General features: G+C 39.1%; 1 protein-coding gene across 1 annotated transcript in view; it reads right to left on the reverse strand.

Annotated features, from left to right (window-relative positions):
• Nucleotides 1-9,262, reverse strand: part of PKP2 (plakophilin 2) — an 81,349-nt gene extending 72,087 nt beyond the window's left edge. The window contains exon 1 of the mRNA XM_055573853.1: nucleotides 9,011-9,262. Within this exon, the coding sequence (XP_055429828.1) occupies nucleotides 9,011-9,224 (214 nt within the window). The 5' untranslated portion in view covers nucleotides 9,225-9,262. The remainder of the gene's footprint in view (nucleotides 1-9,010) is intronic.
• Nucleotides 9,263-20,660: the final 11,398 nt, after the last annotated feature.

The following is a 20,660-nucleotide window of genomic DNA, read 5'->3' on the forward strand; positions in this document are numbered from 1 at the left end:
GAACACTGCAGACATCTATGGAGCCCAATTTAAGGAAAATGAAGGAGGAAGTTACACAACTCAGTCCTCCTCAAATAAGAAGCAATTCAGATCAAAGCAGTTGCGGGGGCAGGGTAGGAGGGTGAGAGTTGGGGCGGTTGGTTTTGATTCCAAATGGCTTAGAGGATTGCAGAGGTGTAGACCTCACAGGAAATGTAATTTTCTCTCTTTCCAATTCTGAATGTTAATCTGAATGATGTGATCCCTAAGCAGCTGTTCATGGGAAAATATCTTGGTTTCTGGTCATCTATGAAAGTATTGTCCAAGATAATGAAATACTCTTAGAGTTAAAAATTGAAAATTAATTTCTATAATCAGTTCTTTCTTTGTAGCTTTTGTGACCAGCTTTATTACCTAATTGGTTAAATTTAATAATTTATTTATATATATTACATATATAAAAATATCTAATTGGTTAAATTTAATACATTGATTTGCATATATTATAGATAAATAAATCCAATACATTTATTATATTGAAGGACAGGATAGACTAGTGTGCTGCAGTTCATGGGGTCGCAGAGTCGGACATGACTTAGCGACTGAACAACAACAATATATTTATGAAATTAAATTGAAAAGCCTCTAGTTATGACTCTATTACCTGTATCTGGGACATTAAAAAAAAAAATCAAACACAGCTTCCTTTATGGCAAGCATTAACAGGTGATACAGTTGCTAAACAAACACCTTTAAATAACTTGTGTTTATTAGAGAGATGAGAGTAGCATTCACATTCAGAAAAGCATCTTTTTTTCAAGCCTCCAGCACTCTCTGCTGCTAAGTCGCTTCAAGTCGTGTCTGACTCTGTGCGACCCCATAGACGGCAGTCCACCAGGCTCCCCCGTCCCTGGGATTCTCCAGGCAAGAACACTGGAGTGGGTTGCCATTTCCTTCTCCAATGCATGAAAGTGAAAAGTGAAGTCGCTCAGTCGTGTCCGACTCCTAGCGACCCCATGGACTACAGCCTACCAGGCCCCTCCGTTCATGGGATTTTTCCAGGCAAGAGCTAAGCATTGTTGAAAAACTGATTTGGTTCACATTCAGCTCTAAAAGAAGAATGTGTAGAGATGGCGGTATAAGAAATTCCTGTGAAAACAGGTACTCATGGAAATCAGTATGTGTTCACTACCAGTGTTGATTTAAATGCTACAATTTATTGTGCTCAATCACAAACAGTTGCCTTCACTGTGTGAATTCACAATGGTCTTTTTGATGGAAAGAGACTAGACTCTGGAAGTCTAAAAGTATCACCTTCTTCTCTTTGGTCTTTTCACAGCAACCTCTGGGTAACAACATCTCTCTTTCTCCACATACCTTAAAAAAGATTTAACTACATGACGTCTTGAAACTTATTAGAAGGAATCTGTATAGCAATTCATATTTAAAAAGTTCCTTAAAATCATTTACTAACAAAAGTAGGTACTAAAAGAAAACACAAAATGGGACCCATCAAGAACCAAATGGACTTCCCTGGTGGCTTGCATGGTAAAGACCCTGCCTGCCAACGCAGGAGACATTAACAGACTCAGGTTCGATCCCTGGGTTGGAATGATCTTCTGGAGAAGGGAACGGCTACCCACTCCAGTATTTTTGTCTGGAGAATTCCATGGACAGAGGAGCCTGGTAGGCTACAGTCCATGGGATTGCAAAGAGTTGGACACAACTGAGTGACTAACTCTTTAAGTTTCACTAAGAACCATACATCAGTACTCCTGAGTTAGTGAAGAACTTTTCTTTGTCTGTGTGGTCATGTAACACAGAATTCATTTTCCCTGACTTAACATTAAAAAAAATTATTTCTTTTACCTTCTGTTTTTACCTTCTAAGAAAAATATATTCATGAAAAACACAGTTCCACAACCCTGTATACAACTCAGGTAAGCACTTGCTCAGGCTGGGAAAATGAGTGGAATTTGTTGGTTGAAAAAACTATGGTGGAATTGTTTTAAAGAAGACTAGAGTCTATTAATGTCTTGCATTATGAAAAAATTAGCAAAACGTGGTGGTGCTGTAAATGACCAGTTAAGAAAGCTCACATGATCAACCATGAGGAACAACTCAGTGTATTGAGTATATGGAAAGTACTGGCTATGAGTTCTTACCAAGTGGAATATGCCAGGAGTCAGTGTTGGCAGTACAGTGGTGACCACAGCTGGCTTCAAAGTTGAATATGCCAGAGACAGACCAACAATCCTGGCAGAAAGGGCCCTGAACTCCAAGTGCCACTGTGTCAGTGGCTATCACCCACTAATATACTAACCAGCCGCCAGAAGTCCTTATTTTTTTGGAGTCCCTTTATGTAGTTTATGATATCAGTTTATGACATTTTGGAGATATTCCTCAAATTATTGCTTTAGATAACCACAAAACACACATTTAAAAGTTCCTTCTATACTGCAGGCATCTATATCATATACTTTGAGTAGCCATACTATGTGATTATAAAATTTGTGATTATAAACTGGTAATTTAGCATATTGGTAAAATACTAAGTTGATACATCCTGGAATTTTTTAAATCTATAGGAATTCCTATAATTTATCACTGTACTTTGGCATTCCTGCCAATTCATTTGCTGAGATATCTCATAATGATTATTTATAAAACTTTAGAACTGCAATGACAAATAACACATTATACTCACAATGATGCAACTAATAGTCAAATAGATGAATTTATAGAACATTTTCCTTTAAAAAACTCTACAAGTTTTGGTAGTAACTCTTAAATCATGATATTTCCACTACCTTTCACTTGCCAGTGCTAACCTCTTCTCTCCCAGCTGATTCATAACTTCTGTCCCTTCTTTAAATCCACCAAAACTGCCAAATGTATTTTCAGAAAACCCCCACATATTTTATGTTTCTCCCCTGTTGAAACATCTTGTTTGACTCACAGTGATCAAATCTTTAACTTGGATCTTTAACTTGACACTATGAGGTGGAGGGATGAGGGAAAGCTGCCTATACAGGGGCACAAACTGAGCTGAGTTTTGAGGGGCTTTTAAGAGTTAAGCCAGCCAAGAGAAGGGAAGGGGGAGTCACAGTAGTAGTAGGGAGAGGAACTGAGCAAGATAAATTGCTGGCGTTTGGTTGTGTGCCAGAACAGTGGTGATAGGACCAAGTTTGAGAAGATGCAGGCATCAGAGCATAGAGAACTTGAAATGCCATGTTGAATAAGGAATTTCACTCCTGTAGAGAACAGCAAGAAACTGAAGACATTTAAATCAGGAAATGGAGTGCTGAGATTAGAAAGTTTACTACCTAGGTGGAGAATGAATTGGAGTAAGGCCAGTATAAGCAGGAAGAGGTCTTATGTTCCAAGTAAATTTTTACCTTCTTAACATAGAATCCATCTTTTACTACCATTTCTGGCAGTCCTACATTAGCACTTGACATGTTAGTGGATGATCAGTCAATATTTCCTTGTACATTCAAAATATCCTAGTTACACATATTCAATCTGCATTTAATCCTTCCTGTGGATCACCACAGTGGAGCCAAAATGGGAGGATGACAGTTACATATACACTTTTGTCTTAGGGTGGATAGAAGGTGCTCAAATATTTCCTATTGTTTCTCTGTCATTCTGGAAATAAAGAGAGGAAGAAAAAAATTTCCCCGAAATGTAGGCAGACTCTTTCTAAGTGATTAGAAAAGCTGACTATGTTCATTGTGGCAAGGTTGATTCTACATCTGCATAATATATATTTACTGTCATTCTCTTATCTTTTTGGTGTGTCTATTTATCTGTAATATTTTGATATTCTATGATAAGTTCCTATGATCTGTCAAGAAAAGTTTAAATTTATATTCCTCCTTCAAAAGAAAAGATCATCAAGATACAATAATTACGATGTGATCTTCCTCACCACCATCCTGTGACCATACTAGTGAGATTTAAAGATTTAGTGGGAATAATTTATTAAGCTTCTAGTGAGTAGTATTTTCTTCTGGATATCAAGGAGTTGCAGAACTTTGGTTATGATGCTTTGGCCAATTAATACTTTTAAGCCTAAAGCTGACTATTCCAAGAACACAAGTATGTGAATTCTTTTAATGGTAATAGCAAGCTGTGTTTTCAAATGCTCAAGTTCTTTTTTCTGAATATGCATTTTCATTTAAGTCTACATATTGAATGGGCTCCTCGGCTCATCTTTAAGCACTTTTCTTAATAACAGAGCAACTGTTTTTATGTCTTATATCCGGTCACCATTAATGGAATTACACAAAAGATACACAATAGATTTTTCAGTAAATCTATTATAAGAGGACCTAAAATTCTGCTTATTGTTCTTATCCTAATAAGTCAGGGGATGGTTCACTCTAATACAAAGATTAAATATTCTATTAATTGTAATTCTACTAATTGTCTATTCCCATTTGCAACACTCTTTTTACTATTTACTCTCCCAGAAGGAGTATGATATTTATGTCTTCATACATTTGTGTACATGCACAAAATAGCTGGAGTCCAACATTTACCTCAGAATTGTATAATTTAAAATTCTTGAATATCATCTGAGATAGTACCAAATGATCTTGTTATAGACAATATTAATCAAGTCTGATATATAAATTCCAGAGGTTTTAGCAACATATTTGTTATTTGTATTTCATTATTATCAAAGATATGCTTGTTCTCTCAGAAAATTTTTAAAAAAGTTTTTAATAATTTCTATTGATCAGACCAGAAATTCAATTTGAATGTAAAATTAATGTTTGAAGATAATATGTATAGCCTTATTTTTTATAGGAAAAAAATTTAAAGCTGATATCCAAAACAGTTAGGAGAAGGTGAACAGCATATGCCTAGAATATCTAGCTCAAGTGAGCTACCCTCTGTTCTCATGACTGGAACTTACTAACACAGGGCATAAATAACATTAATGCAGTCTTTAAAAAGTCTAAGTGAACAGTTGTATTCTCTTAAGGTAATTTCTGATACCTTATCTGGGACATAGAGCAATGTACTTTTATAATCAAACACTGTTAAATTTCAATTGACTCTGAAGCATCGCTACTCATGCCCTCACTCAAGACCTTGTCCATAAAAGATGTGTTTTCACCATTATCTAGGGATGAGGAGTTAATTTTTTTTGTAATCACCATGTTGTTAACATTCTATTTCCTTTGACTAATTATAATTGGAAGAATTTCTGGAAAAAAATAAAAACACTTTTTTTAATCCTTGCAGTTGATCTGCTAGACACTAGGCTATATTATATACTAGGCAGACAAGGAAGTACATTAAATCAGGTGGCACTACTGATACTTTACATTCACAGCAACACGGCCATGTTCCTGCCACCCCACCATCTAACTTTTTTTCCTTCTCTCCAGAATTCTCCCACTTTGTAAAGGACTAGTTGCCTTGCTTCCAGAATTGCTTCATTCCTGGAATTCCTTTTTTGGCAACAAATAATTCACACAGGATTTAAACAATGTCCAATAACCCTCACCCTCAACCCCCAGCCGCAATAATACCTATTAATTGCCTTTTTTGCTACCTTAGCCAATTTTCAGTCCTTTCCCCCAAAATCCTTCCGATCACAGATATTCAAAACATCTTGGCAAGGAAAACCATTTAAGTAAACAGCATGCCTTTGGTTGATTTCCAAAGTTGCAAATTTTATTAGGATATTGTTCATTGTGTTTATAAGTATTACATATGATAACTTAAAACATGACTTCCTTACCCAGGCACCCAAGGGGGAACTGTTATAATAAGTAAAGTAATCATATTTTCAAGGTAAATGTAATAAATAGGATATGGACACTTAAAATTCTTCCCTTTGTTAATATAATAATGTACTTGCAATTCATAAATGAGTTTTAACTTTTATAAAAAAATTAAAATTTTCTACAATACAGACTCATCTCACAATGCTGCTATAGACCTCAGTTACGTCTCCCCAACCCCCAAGAGTTACAGCCAATTTTAAAATGTTCAACACAATTTAAAAATAACATCAAAAGTTAGAGTAATTTACAATGAAAACCACTCACTTATATAAAGGAATTAGAGAGAAGCTGACAAGTTAAAGAACCCTGCAGGGTATTTATCAACAAATCGGTCATATTTATCTCATCTCTGCTTTCAGAAGATTATCTGCTGCTTCAATCTTACAGGTATGTCAACAATTCAGAATTCTCCAGAGCCCTGGAGCTAAAAGCAGTTAACATTAGGGTCACTTCTTCCTGGAATTTATATTGATACAGGATTCTTTCCAGACCACCACAGTTTCAACAATCCCCTGTCTGTTTCAACTTTAGAGACAGGACAGTAACACTGAAACAACACTCACAACCATAAGAAGCCCCCAGACTTTTTCAAAGAACTTTAACAATATACACAAACCACTCCTGGTAATTGTTCCATAGTATGTTAATGCTAAATTCCTCTGAAGCTAATTTCCTCTTTGAGTCTCAGAAGCTTTGTTCCTTAGTTGGACTCAAGCAGTTACAGCAGAAGCATCAGGACAGGGCCCTTTGTTCTACCATATCAATTCTGTGAACTGTGTAATATTCATGCTGTTCCCCCTTGAACACTCTTCCTTCAACCCATTACCTATGTCCAATCTTACTGATTTTTTGAGACCTAAAATCCCCATTCCTCCAAAAAACTTTTCAAAATTCCCTCCAGATAATAGTCTAACTCATACTTTTAAACTCCATAATTTGTAGGCTGTTCTTCCTTTGGGTAGCTTGCCATTTTTTATTTGATAAACACATTTTTTAGAGAGCATTTTTCTTCTACAGACTTTGAACTCCTTGCTTTAAAGCAAAAAGAGTGTATGTTTAGTTCAGCACCTGCACAATGCCCTGAATGAAGACTAGCCACAACAGAAAGTTCTTGAATTCACCACACAACATGAATGTACCATTTTCAAGAGAACAAATCATGTGTGGGTTTGGGACTAAGCGTCCAATAAATGTTGAGAGACTGACAGACTTTTCTTATGTGAAATGGATCCTTGTATCTATCTCATATAACTATTTGAAGGATATAATAAAATGCAAATGTAATCTTGAACAGGGTTAGGCACATAGTAGATGCTCAGCAATGCTCCCTTTCCTTTTGTTCATTCCCTGTATTTACTGAACAGTTGATGTCTGGTTGCTCTTCCTTGCCATTCTCAAAGGGTAGGAAAAATATTTCATGTGCCTTCCTTGTGTTCCCCTATGCAGAAGCAGCTAGTCTGGCTCTAGTTTAGCACTGGATCTGCACAGACTAAAGGGGTATAATGATCTCACTGGTCAAAAACTGGCCTCAGTTGTCCTGGGGTCTTTAGTCAGATTCCTAAATGTAAATTAGGTTCTTTTTTTCCACGTGCTATGGCAGTTCTGTGTCACTGAGATGTCTCTGCTCTCGCAGAACTATATCAATTATATTTAAAGGAAAAATGCGAATGGACCATAGACAGGCTTGGGTCTAATAAAAATCCTACTTTGTATTAATTACCAAAAAGCTTAACAACGTAACTGATGAGTAGTTTAAAAATTAAGGCTTGGGAGTTTTTCTGCTACTTACTATCTGTGGGAAATTAAGTGTTACTTAACTGCTTAACCTCACAAGCACTTTTTTTTTTTTTTCCTGGAAACATGAATAACATAATGAATACACACCACAAAGTCCAATTCTTGGCACATAGTAGGCACACAATAAATCAACTCTAATCATTAAACAGCTTCTCTTTACTTTTCAAGTATGTAAATATTGATTGCCTGACCCTTTAAAATTATTTTACACCAATGGAAAACAATACAGCTTCTCAGTTTCTGCTATTTTAGATCTCTGATCTGATCTGCAAGCATTTTTCTTTTTCCTAATCGATTCTACATTTGTCATTTCTCAAGTTAACTTCCTAGAGAAACAGTTCAACATTGCATAAAACAACTGGTAACCCAATTTAACTGTTTCTTTCCTCTTCTCTTTTTCATAATAAGCCTAGAATACTTTTATATTAAAAAATTAAAACAACTAATAAAATAATTACTGGGGGGGCTCTGATCATATGACTTTTAGCAAGAAAGAAAAGGTATTTCACGTTTTCTAATTTTCAGAACTGGTTTGCCATCTTCTCCCCCTTCCACCTCCTTGACTATCAATTACTAATATAATTTAAACAAAACAAAACAAAACCAAACCTTGTTCACTTCCAAAGTTTAATTTTTTTGGAAATACCAGCGCTGTGCTCACGAGTGCGTTGGCGGGGCACAGCAAGCAAGGCAGGCGGTACTGCTGCTGGCCGGGTCAAAGTCCCTTTCTTTCTCCTCCTCCTAGTCAACCCGCGGGGCGGTGTGATGGCTCCCCAGCCCAAAGTCTCCTACCTTTCACTTCCTCGATGAAACCACTCGCTCCATACACTGGGTGGAGTGCCCCGAAGTATCTGGGCAAGGCCCACAATCCCAATTTATAGGTTGTAGGAGAGCCAGTACTTTCAGGTTTTCTTTTTAAAAATATTTATGGAGGTCACAGATCCTTTAAAATTTTTAATAAAAGCTAGGGGCGCTTTCTCCCAGAAAAAAAGTGATCATATCAAATTTCTGCACAGAATTTCAAAGCGTTTACAAATTCCTGGAACCTCCAGATGAAGTCCCCTGGGGTGGGGGGTGGGGGGCCTAGGGGAGTAGGTTAAGGAAGGGGTGAAAATCTTGGACTGAAATCTTTTCAAATATATATATATACACACGTATATGCATTTAATATACGTAGGTACATACATGATAAATCTGAGTAAGACGTTATTTTAAGAAAGAGTGCTTTTCCAAAGTAAGCTGGTCTGAGTATGGAGGTGCGACTGACCGTACAATGGGCCGGCAACCAACAGGTGTGCAGAACACCGGGTCCTGCACCCTCAGGAAGAAGCAAGAGGAAGCAACTGGGCGCTGAGGGTGAACGGGGGTTAGGGGAGGGATAAAGGGCAGGATGAGGGCGGTGTAGGGGGCAGCGGGGCTCCACTCACCGTTGCCCGCGAAACTGCGGCCCTTCCGGGCCAGGGTCTGCTGCACCTGCTCCTGGATCCGCAGGCTCTTGACCGCCTGGCCGCTGCTCCCCGCCAGCTTCAGCTTGGCCTCGGAGGGCAAAGCCAAGCTGGAGCTGTCCAGCTGCCCCAGGATCTGCTGGCCCAGGACTGTCCGGATGTAGCCGCACTCCGCCGAAGAGCCGGGAGCAGCCATGAGGCCGGAGCTAGGGACCAAGCCGCTTGCCTGCCGCGAGACCTGCGGGAGAAGCTGCGGCGGAGCCTCCGGCACCGGTGCAAGCCCCGCCCCACCGCCCCAGCCCCTCCTCCGGCCCCGCCTCCGCGCTGGTGAGAGGCCAGAGCTGAGGAGAGCTGGGCTTCTGGAGGCCGGAGCTGGGTCTCAGGCCGGAGAGGGGCGTGGCTCTAGCGCGCGTAGCAGTCGGCTAGGGAGCTGGGCCGAGCGGACCTCGCGCGCCGACACCTGGCGAGTTGAACTGCTTGCTCACAAGGAAGCGGGTGAGGGGCGCGGTCCGCCGTGGGGTGTGCACACTCTCCGAGTCACCTCGGATCCTGCGGGCCGGGGCCGCACCCCGCTCTCTATGCTTCGCCCGGCCTCCGCCTAGCCCTCGAGAAGGATGTGATTTCCATCTGACTGCCGGGGCCGACCTGCAGGCACTTGCTCCCTGGAGGGTCAGTGCTGTTCTTGGGCCGAGGTCTGCCTCTGGGATCTCCGAGGGAGTAGTGTGTCTGGTTCGTCAGGCTCTGTCAGACTGTTCGAAACATTTCCTGGATCTGAGATGAGAAGGGCTATTTGATCAGGCGTCAAAAGGCAGTAGGAGAGAAATGTGCCGAGAAGACGACCTGTGTAAAATAAATGACTTTTTAAAATAGTCCCCCCCCCCCACCCCCACTTAGTACAGTTTCAGGGACTATGTCCTTTTTGCACAGATGCAGTCCCGGAAACATATGTTCTTCCTTACTGAGAGTTTCTGTTTTCTCTTGCACATACACAAATTGTACCCAGTACACTCTTGCTCACCCACTCCTCTCTTATGAACACTCCCACACAGAGAAGCTCCGATAAAAGAGCAAGCAAGCTTTCAATAGCTGATACTTTTAAAGTCCTTTTTATGATAGGGATCGCATCCCTTCCATAGGGATCCCATGGAAGGAGTCTATGACTTTTCGGTCGTGTATTCCACAATGTATTGCTATTAGTTGTGTTTCACACTTCGTTAACTACAGAGAACATGATGAGCTAAACTCAACAGAAAGAGCCCTTGACCTTAAAGCTTTCAAATTAAGTCACTCATCCTGCTTTCCCTCTTTGGACTTGAGAGGCAGAAGAAAAAACATCTATCCCCAGTAATAAGATAAATTCCATTTGATTACTTGGGATTCTATGTCCACTCTCCCGCAAATCACTCAGTTATTACAGAACCTCACTTATTCAGGTTTCTGGTGGCTAGAGAACACAGCTTCTTCTGGCTCCATTTTCCTACGGCATATCCTTCTGTCTCTACACACACACTTAAAGCACACTATAAGGCCTTCCATGGGATTTTCCAGGCAATAGTACTGGAGTGGATTGCCATTTCCTTCTCCAAGGGATCTTCCCAACCCAGGGATCAAACCTAGGTCTCCCACATTGTAGACAGACGCTTTACCGTCTGAGCCACCAGGGAAGTCCTATCCCAGTAGGACTAGTCTTAAAGTAGATTATGTCTTGGGAGGGCTTCCCAGGTGGCGCTATTGGTAAAGAACCTGCCTGCCAACGCAGGAGATGTAAGAGGCATGGGTTTGATCCCCGGTTTGGGACAATCCCCTGGAGTAGGACACGGCAACCCACTCCAGTTTTCTTTCCTGGAGAATCCCATGGACAGAGGAGCCTGGCATGCTACAGTTCATAGCATCGCAAAGAGTTGGACACAACCGAAGTGACTTAGCACACAGGTACGCATACCTTGTGAAGAACTTAATTATATAGCCAGATGTAAATATCCAAACCTGGTGCTGAGATTCAACTGAAAAAGAGAGGGGTGAACTGAAGGGGAAGTGATGATGGAGAATTCCAACATCGAATTTCCCTCCTGTCCCCTTCTTCTTCCTCCCCCCCACCACTCACCTGGTAGCCTCCTCTGGCAGCTCTGTAAATGCTGCTTTGAAAGATAATTTAAGTACCTGTCCCACAGGGTCAGCTGGGCCATTCCTTGGTTTTTGTGCCTAATAAAGTCAGCTCTGCCTCCATATAGATCCTTCAGCAGGGGAGTGGAGAGGAATGTTTCTCATTTATTTATTTGATTGGTCCAAACTTCATTTACTTTCTTCCTCTCAAATTGATTTTTTTTTTTCAAGTATGATGTTGTAGTTGACTAGCCTAATATCCTATTGAGAACGTAGAAATCTTGGTAATGGGTAGTTGGGTGATTTGACAGGATGGTTAAAAGCACCAATTTGTGAATGAGGCATATCTGGGTTCAAATCTTAGCTTGTCCTTTTATAGTGTAGCCTTAAGCAAGTGTCTTTATATTTTTAAGCCTTAATACTCTTACCTATAAAATGGGAGTAATAAAAGTACCCACCATGAAGTGCTGCTGTGAGAATTAAATAAGTGGTTCATAAGAAAAACCCAGTGAATCATTGTTCAATACTCTTTAACAAACATCCCACTGAGTTCCACTTTTGTATTCCTCACCTCCTTCAGGTCTTTGTTCATATATTAACTTATCATTTGGGTGAGATGCTTTGTTTCTCTGTCTCTCTCTCACACACACATGTGCTTGCACACACACAGAGTCACTCATTATCTCCCTTCTCTGCTTCATTTTCCTTCACAGCACTTATTTTCATACACATGCTTTATATTTATAACTGTTGATTATTATTTTCCAACTGGAATGTAAACTCCTTGAAAACAGGTTCTTTGTTTTGTTTACAGTTGTCTCCAAGACCTAGAATAGTGCACATAGTAGATAATAGAGATATGTTGAATGAATGAATGAATCATGTATAAAAGCACTTAGTATAATTACGTTGTATATAATGAGTGTTCAACAACTGTTAGTATTCTAGGTATTCTACTAGTTAGCTATGTAATAGTCCCTGTAAATAAAAAACAACTAAACTGAGGTCATTTTGAATACTTTCAGAATTCAATGATTCATTAGAATAATTCCTTTGAAAATAAGATAAACATATAAATTAATTGAAAGAATATCTATGGAGGTGAGAACCCTATTGCAACATCAATAATTAATTATAGGGTAAAGGAATGCAGACTCTGGCACTGTGCTCCAAGACAGTCTTAAATGTGCTTCTATTCCAGTAGAGTGCAGGCCCTTTCATGTTCTTTGTATTTCCTAGGAAAGTTGCCTAGCTGACTTCCTAAATTGTGAGCAATCTCTGTGAGATAACTATTAAATGTAGTTTCTACCCAACAAATTGAAGCATGGAAATTAAATGCTATAAATACTTTTGTGGTATATGGGTGTTCTACAATCTGCTACTATTTAGTATTTAGGTTCAGTTTTGAAAACTCTTCCATCTCTTCTGTTTTTCATTTACCAACAGAATCTGATAAAAGAAAAAAGGTAAAACCGCAGGAAGATTCAAGTGGACTATAAATAACAGATAACAATTATGAGGCTACAATTTCCATCAAAGAAACCTATGATAAGGATTCAAAAACTCTTTAGTTTTAAACTTGCATTTTATTTGATTTACATACTATAGCCTTAAAACACTAATCTTTTATAGTTTTCAAAACTATAGTTAGGTCTTCCTCAGCATAATCTTTACTGTTTTTAACCATAAATAAATTCCAATATGCAAAAATCCAGAAAGTAAGACTAAACACAGTATATCTTCTATGGCAGAAATAAAATTTTCATAGAGAACCTCAGTGGCACCCAAACTCTTTGGTTCAGATTTAAAAAATAAACTCTAACACATTTTCATCAGTGTCTTCTCTTGTGAAATATTTTCCTGTTACTGTTTGTAGGCTACTGATATCTGTTGCTTAAAACATATTTTCCCAAATCCCCTGGTGATCCAGTGGTTAGGACTTGATGCTTTCACTGCCATGGGCTTGGGTTTGATCTCTGGACAGGGAACTAAGATCCCTGCAAGCTGCCCAGCACAGATTAAATAAACAAATAAGTAAAACATTTCCTAAATTAGTGTAAGAGATCCAGCAGATAGAAAATGTAATATAAACCATGGGTTTTAGCAAATGGATATGCTGCCAAGGCAATGGTAGCAGGCTTATCAGTAGCCACATGCATTGAGGCTGAATCAGAAGAGGAGAAGGAAGCTCTGAACATGTAAGTGCTGAACACCATACTTTGAAGGGGACTTTCGATAACAGTGAGGGTTAGACTGCTTATCTTTAATGCAGATGTTCATTTTTATCTGTTATTTTGGATATATTATGAGTGTGTTTATTTTTAAAAGACACCAAATATGGTGTGGGAGATGGAAACCAGGTGGACAACCATGAGGGCTAGCAATGAGCAATTTGTTCATGCAGAGGCTTTCAAAACAGTTCCTTTCATGACTGTTTTTCATGTATGCTTTTGGTACATCAGTTAAAATATTATGTTCTTGGTGGATGACTCCAGCTGCTACATAATGTTGTCAGATCTTCTGTCTCATGGCCAGAGAAGCTGAAGGGAGGGAACAACTTGGTGGATTTTCATTATACATTCTTGGCTTCATAGGAGATGAATATTAAGATTCTTTCTCTCTGCCACAGAACCTAGCAATGAGATTTTTAGTAAGTGCTCAATAAATAATTAATTGAATGTAACCTCTCATCTATAGGCATTTTGATTAATTAGCTTGCCTCTGATTGGACCCAGGTTCAGCTGAGCAAAAGGATCCTGAAGGTGGTGGCCTGGCATGAAACAAAAATTTCCGAGTGACTTGAGTGCCTAAGGAAGCACAATGTTTAGTGTTTTTTAAACTTATGAATGTATCAAAGAAATTTGGTAGAATTGACTTTTTGTAACTTTGTGGAGAATCTAGTGCCTTTGTATCATGCATTGTGTAAATTTTAAAAATTATTGCACTATACACTTTTTGAGGTGCTTGAAAATCATTTGAGTATAAGATGTTGATTGATATATGAATATACATATTCAATTACAAATAAATTATCTGTATTTAAAGAAATATTTATTTATTTATTTTTGGCTGCACTGGGTCTTCATTGCAGCACACAGGCTCTTTAACTGTGGTGCATGGGCCTGAGACATGTGGGGACTTTGTTTCCTGATCACGGATCGAACCTGTCTTCCCTGATTTCGAAGGCAGATTCTTAACCACTGGACCACCAAGGAAGTCCAAAATTTTCTGTGCTTTACATTTATCTCCTTTTCCCATGCACATTACTATGTTTTTGCAATTCCAGAAACTGAAGTATTATATTCCATGTAGAAAAATAATACTGGCTTGGATTTAAAATCCTCATCACTTACCTTTTTCTCCTTCATAGACATTGTCATGGAATGATATTTTAAAATGTTCTTATAGAATGGTGTGTGTGGGTGCGTGAGTGCATGCTCCGTCATTCAGTCGTGTTTGACTCTTTGCAACCCCATGGACTTGTAGCCTGCCAGGATCCTCTGTCCATGGGATTTCCCAGGCAAGAATACTGGAGTGGCTTGCCATTCCCTTCTCCAGGCCATTGTCCTGAATAGTAAAGTGATGTAAATAGGTTCTTGAGGCCAGACAGAGCTTGATTTTATTTGTTGCTTTATTTTTTTCTTTAAAGTTTATTTATTTTAATTGGAGGTTAATTACTTTACAATATTGTATTGGTTTTGCCATACATCAACATGAATCCACCATGGGTGTACACGTGTTCCCAATCCTGAACCCCCCTCCCACCTCCCTTCCTGTACCATCCCTCTGGGTCATCCCAGTGCACCAGCCCCAAGCATCCTGCATCCTGCATTGAACCTGGACTAACGATTCGTTTCTTATATGATATTATACATGTTTCAGTGCCATTCTCCCAAATCATCCCACCCTCTCCCTCTTCCACAGAGTCCAAAAGACTGTTCTATACGTCAGTGTCTCTTTTGCTCTCTCGCATACAGGGTTATTGTTACCATCTTTCTAAATTCCATATATATATGTGTTAGTATACTGTATTGGTATTTTTCTTTCTGGCTTACTTCACTCTCTATAATAGGCTCCAGTTTCATCCACCTCATTAGAACTGATTCAAATGTATTCTTTTTAATGGCTGAGTAATACTCCATTGTGTATATGTACCACGGCTTTCTTATCCATTCATCTGCTGATGGACATCTAGGTTGCTTCCATGTCCTGGCTATTATAAACAGTGCTGCGATGAACATTGGGGTACACGTGTCTCTTTCCCTTCTGGTTTCCTCAGTGTGTATGCCCAGCAGTGGGATTGCTGGATCATAAGGCAGTTCTAGTTCCAGTTTTTTAAGGAATCTCCACACTGTTCTCCATAGTGGCTGTACTAGTTTGCATTTCCACCAACAGTGTACTCGGTGACCTTGAACAAGCTGCTCAAATTTACTGAGCTTCCAGTTCTTTATTTGTATTGTGGTGTCTTTGGCCACACAGGGTTGTTGAGATCAATTAGGTACTAAATAAAACACTTAGCTTTTCTAAGCCATGTTTAGGGTATCATTTATCAATGATTGATCTCATGATTTTTGTTGACTCCACAATTCTTTTATGGGTTTTGTCTGGGTTCATTCATGTAGCTGAAGTCAGCTGGTGGCTTGACTGGGGCTGGTTGGACGGTGTTGGACAGCCATTCTCATGAAATTGAGGCCTATACATTCATGGCTGGAAAAACTAGGATGATTGCCTCTCTCTTTCCATGTGGCCTCTTATTCTCCAGGTGGCTGGTTGGGTTCTCTTGCTAGAGAGCAAGAGCAGAAGCAATAGACCTTTTAGGCCTAGGCTCTCACACCTGTCCAATGTCATTTGACCACATTCTGTTTGTTAAAGCAAGTCACAAGACCAGCCCAGATTCAAAGGGTGAAGAAAGAGTCACTTCTTAAGAGAGAGATCACAAAGTTTTATTGTAGCCAACTTTGCAGACTAACATCCTTACTGCTCAATAAACGGTAGCTGCCATTATTATCATTATTGTTTAGAACTGACTTATGTCTTGAGGGTTGACAGAATTGTTGTCAGGATTGTTATTACCTTTTGATGGCTGGAGGAATGAATCTAAAGAAAGCACCTGTGATTAGTGGATATGTGTAGCTCTCTGTCTATTACATCAGCACAGTTTAAACTCTATTAAGAGGAAGCTTGGCTACCCTTAGAAATCAAGTGCTGTTAATCCAGACTTATTTCACTGGATTTGAAGGATTCCCTGTTGGTCCTCTACTGGTTCAAAAGTGGATGAAGTTCCAGTTTGCTCACCATCTCAGTGATGTCACTGGTGCTCCAGTGATATTCATTTTGGATTATATTTAGAGTATACTTAATTATTAAAAATGAAATATTGAATCTCAAAAGTGATTAGTAGCATTATTTTATTGTGGCACTCCTACTTATAATGATAAAAGAAAAATGCATAACACTTTTACAATAGTAAGAATGACAGTATACTGTTCACTTGGAATATTGTTGCTGTGATCCAAAAGAACAATATTTACCAAGAGAACATGTGGATAAGAAAAGAGAGTCAACTGTTAGTCCAACCCCATTTCACATTGCTTTTCCATTATTGTCACAGTCCATTCATACTGCTATACAAAATACTATGAAATAGGTAGAATAACAAACATTTATTTCTTAAGTTCTGGAATCTGGGAAGTCCAAGATCAAGATACCAGAAGACTCAGTGCTTGTTGAGAACACACTTCCAAGATCATAGATGGTATCTCCTTATTGCATGCTCACACTGCAGACAGGGAAAAGATCTCTCTGGGGTCTGTTTTATGAAAACACTAATCTCATTCATGAAGACTTCACCTCCATGACCTAAGCACCTCCAAAAGGCCTTACCTCCTAATACTATCACAATGGACATTAGGTTTCAACATATGAATTTTAGGGGGACATTTAGACCATAGCAATTGTGTTCTGTTGTCTTTTATTAGGTTGGAAGCGTGGAATGCAATTTAAAAATTCTCCAGGTGAGGTTGAATGATGTAGTATCCTTTTTCATTTCTTTGTGAAATACACTTGTGCATTAGCTTTTTCCTCTTCCTGAAAGACACTTTTTCACATCTTCTTTAACAACATCATCTTTTAGGATTTGAAATAGCTCAGCTGGAATTCCATCACCTCCACTAGCTTTGTTCATAATTACACTTCTTAAGGCCCACTTGAATTCACGTTTCAAGATGTTGGCTCTAGGTGAGTGATCACACCATCGTGGTTATCTGGGTCATTAAGACCTTTTTTGTATAGTTCTTCTGTACATTTTTGCCACCTCTTCTTAATATCTTCTGCTTTAGTTAGGTCCATACTGCTTCTGTTCTTTATTGTGTCCATCTTTGCATAACACGTTCCCTTGGTATCTCTAATTTTCTTGAAGACATCTCTAGTCCTTCCCATTCTATTGTTTTCATCTGTTTCTTTACTTTGATCACTTAGAAATGCTTTCTTATCTCTCCTTGCTGTTCTTTGGAGCTCTGCATTCAAATGGGTGTATCTTTCCTTTTCTCCTTTGCCTTTCACTTCTCTTCTTTTCTCAGCTATTTGTAAGGCCTCCTCAGACAACCATTTTGCCTTTTTGCATTTCTTTTTCTTGGGGATGGTTTTGATCACCACCTCCTGTACAATGTCATGAACGTCCATCCATAGTTCTTCAGGCATTCTGTTAGATCTAATCCCTTGAATCTATTTGTCACTTTCACTGTATAATCATAAAGGATTTGATTAAGGTCATACCTTAATGGTCTCATGGTTTTCCCTTCATTCTTCAATTTAAGTCTGAATTTTGCAGTAAGGAGCTCATGATCTGAGCCACAGTCAGCTTCCGGTCTTGTTTTTGCTGACTGTATAGAGCTTCTCTGTCTTTGACTGCAAAGAATATAGCCAATCTGCTTTTGGTATTGACCATCTGGTGATGTCCATGTGTAGAGTCATATCTTGTGTTGTTGGAAGAGGGTGTTTGCTATGACCAGTGTGTTTTCTTGGCAGAACTCTGTTAGCCTTTGCCCTGCTTCATTTTGTACTCAAAGACCAAACTTGCCTATTACTCCAGGTCTCTCTTGACTTCCTACTTTTGTATTCCAGTCCCCTATGATGAAAAGAACATCTTTTTTTTTTTTTTTTGGTGTAAGTTCTAGAAGGTCTTGTAGGTCATCACAAAACCATTCAACATCAGCTTCTTCAGGATTAGGTGGTTGGGACATAGACTTGGATTACTGTGATATTGAATGATTTGCCTTGGAAATGAACAGAGATCATCTGTTGTTTTTGAGATTGCACCCAAGTTTGCATATTGGACTCTTGTTGACTATGAGGGTTACTCCATTATTTCTGAGGGATTCTTGCCCACAGTAGTAGATATAATGATCATCTGAATTAAATTTGCCCATTCTGGTCCATTTTGGTGCACGTATTCCCAAAATGTCAAAGTTCACTCTTGCCATCTCCTGTTTCACCACTTCCAATTTACCTTGATTCATGGACCTAACATTCCAGGTTCCTATGCAATATTGTTCTTTACAGCATCAGACTTTACTTTCACTACCAGACACATCCACAAGTGTCTAATGTTTCCTCTTTGACTTAGCCTCCTCATTCTTCCTGGAGCTATTTCTCCTGTCTTCTCCAGTAGCATATTGGGCACCTACTGACTTGGGGATCTGGCCATCGAACCAAAGTCAAATAAGAATTCTAGTGATGGCCCTATGAGACAGAAGAAATGGTAAGAAAGTAGTGCCTCTGAAGTTGTGACTGTAGCAATAGCTTCTGATATAATGGTTCAGAATGATTTGCCAGGTGTTTTGATTGACCCTGCTAACATTTCAGTGTTGTAGCTTTCAGCGGAAATATCAAGCTTTGGGGTCATAAATAACAAATCAATTGACTCAAATCAAATTTCCACATTATTAGGAAAGCACATAAATGAGGAAATTATCCCATTAACAACTGGTTGCCTAAGGGATTAAGAGAGCTTTAACTTCCTGGTATTTTAAGATATTTTACATCAACCTCTCTCTACCAAGCTCAGTTTACCTCACAAGTATGGAACTCTCTAGCACAAATATTCTGAGGTACCCAAGCTCAAATTCTCACTCAAATCACTCAAGTAGAGTGATCACACTCTAAAAATTGATGGTGCTCATTCTCTAATTTTCAGTGGCTGCCTAGTTTATTTCTACCCATCTTTTAAGGTCCAATTCATGCTTCCTCTTCTTAGCAAAGCTGATTTCATTTGCCCTCTTGGGTTTCCCCTTACTCCACCCACTAGGCTCTTTAGAATCATTTGTTTTTGCTCCTGAGAAATAGAGATGGCATTTTTAAGAGCTCAGGTGTATTCCTGAATATGTAATATACTTAAGATAAAAATTAAGGGATAAAAAAGTAAATAGTAATGGTATGAGATATAAAGAAATATAGCATAATAACTCAGAACTTAGCTTCTGGAATTAGATAAACCTGGATTATTTTTCATACGCTTCCAATTAACACTTATTTAACCTTGGTCATATTTTAGACTTCTCTAAGCCTTCAGTTCAGTTCAGTCGTTCAATCCTGCTGACTATTTGCAACCCCATGTACTGCAGCATGCCAGCCTTTCCTGTCCATCACCAACTCCCGGAGCTTACTCAAACTCATGTCTGTTAAATTGGTGATACCATCCAGCCACCTCATCCTGTGTCATCCCCTTCTCCTCCCGCCTTCAATCCTTCCCAGCATCAGGGTCCTTTCAAATGAGTCAGCTCTTCGCATCAGGTGGGTGAATTATTGGGGCTTCAGCTTCAGCATCAGTCCTTTCGATGAATATTCAAGACTGATTTCCTTTAAGATGAACTGGTTGGATCTCCTTGAAGTCCAAGGGACTCTCAAGAGTCTTCTCCAACACCACAGTTCAAAAGCATCAATTCTTCATGTTCAGCTTTCTTTACAGTCCAACTCTCACATCCATACATGACTACTAGAAAAACCATAGCTTTGACTAGATGGACCTTTGTTGGCAAAGTAATGTCTTCACTGTCTAGGTTGGTCATAGCTTTTCTTCCAAGCAGCAAGCATCTTTTAATTTCATGGTTGCAGTCACCATCTGCAGTGATTTTGGAGCTCAAAAATAAAGTATCTCAGTTTCCACTGTTCCCCAATCTATTTGCTGTGTAGTGATGGGATTGGATGCCTTGATCTTAGTTTTTTGAATGTTGAATTTTAAGCCAGCTTTTTCACTCTCCTCTTTCACATTCATCAAGAGGCTCCTCAGTTCCTCTTCGCTTTCTGCCATAAGTGTGGTGTCATCTGCATATCTCAGGTTATTGATATTTCTCCCAGCAATCTTGACTGCAGCTTGTGCTAATCCAGTCCAGCATTTCACATGATGTACTCTGTATAGAAGCTAAATAAGCGAGGTGACAATATACAACCTTGACGTACTTCTTTCTCAATTTAGAACCAGTCTGTTGTTCCATGTCCAGTTCTAACTGTTGCTTCTTGACATGCATACAGA

This window comes from Bubalus kerabau, chromosome 1 (genome assembly GCF_029407905.1).
Source record: "Bubalus kerabau isolate K-KA32 ecotype Philippines breed swamp buffalo chromosome 1, PCC_UOA_SB_1v2, whole genome shotgun sequence".
NCBI lineage: Eukaryota > Metazoa > Chordata > Mammalia > Artiodactyla > Bovidae > Bubalus > Bubalus kerabau.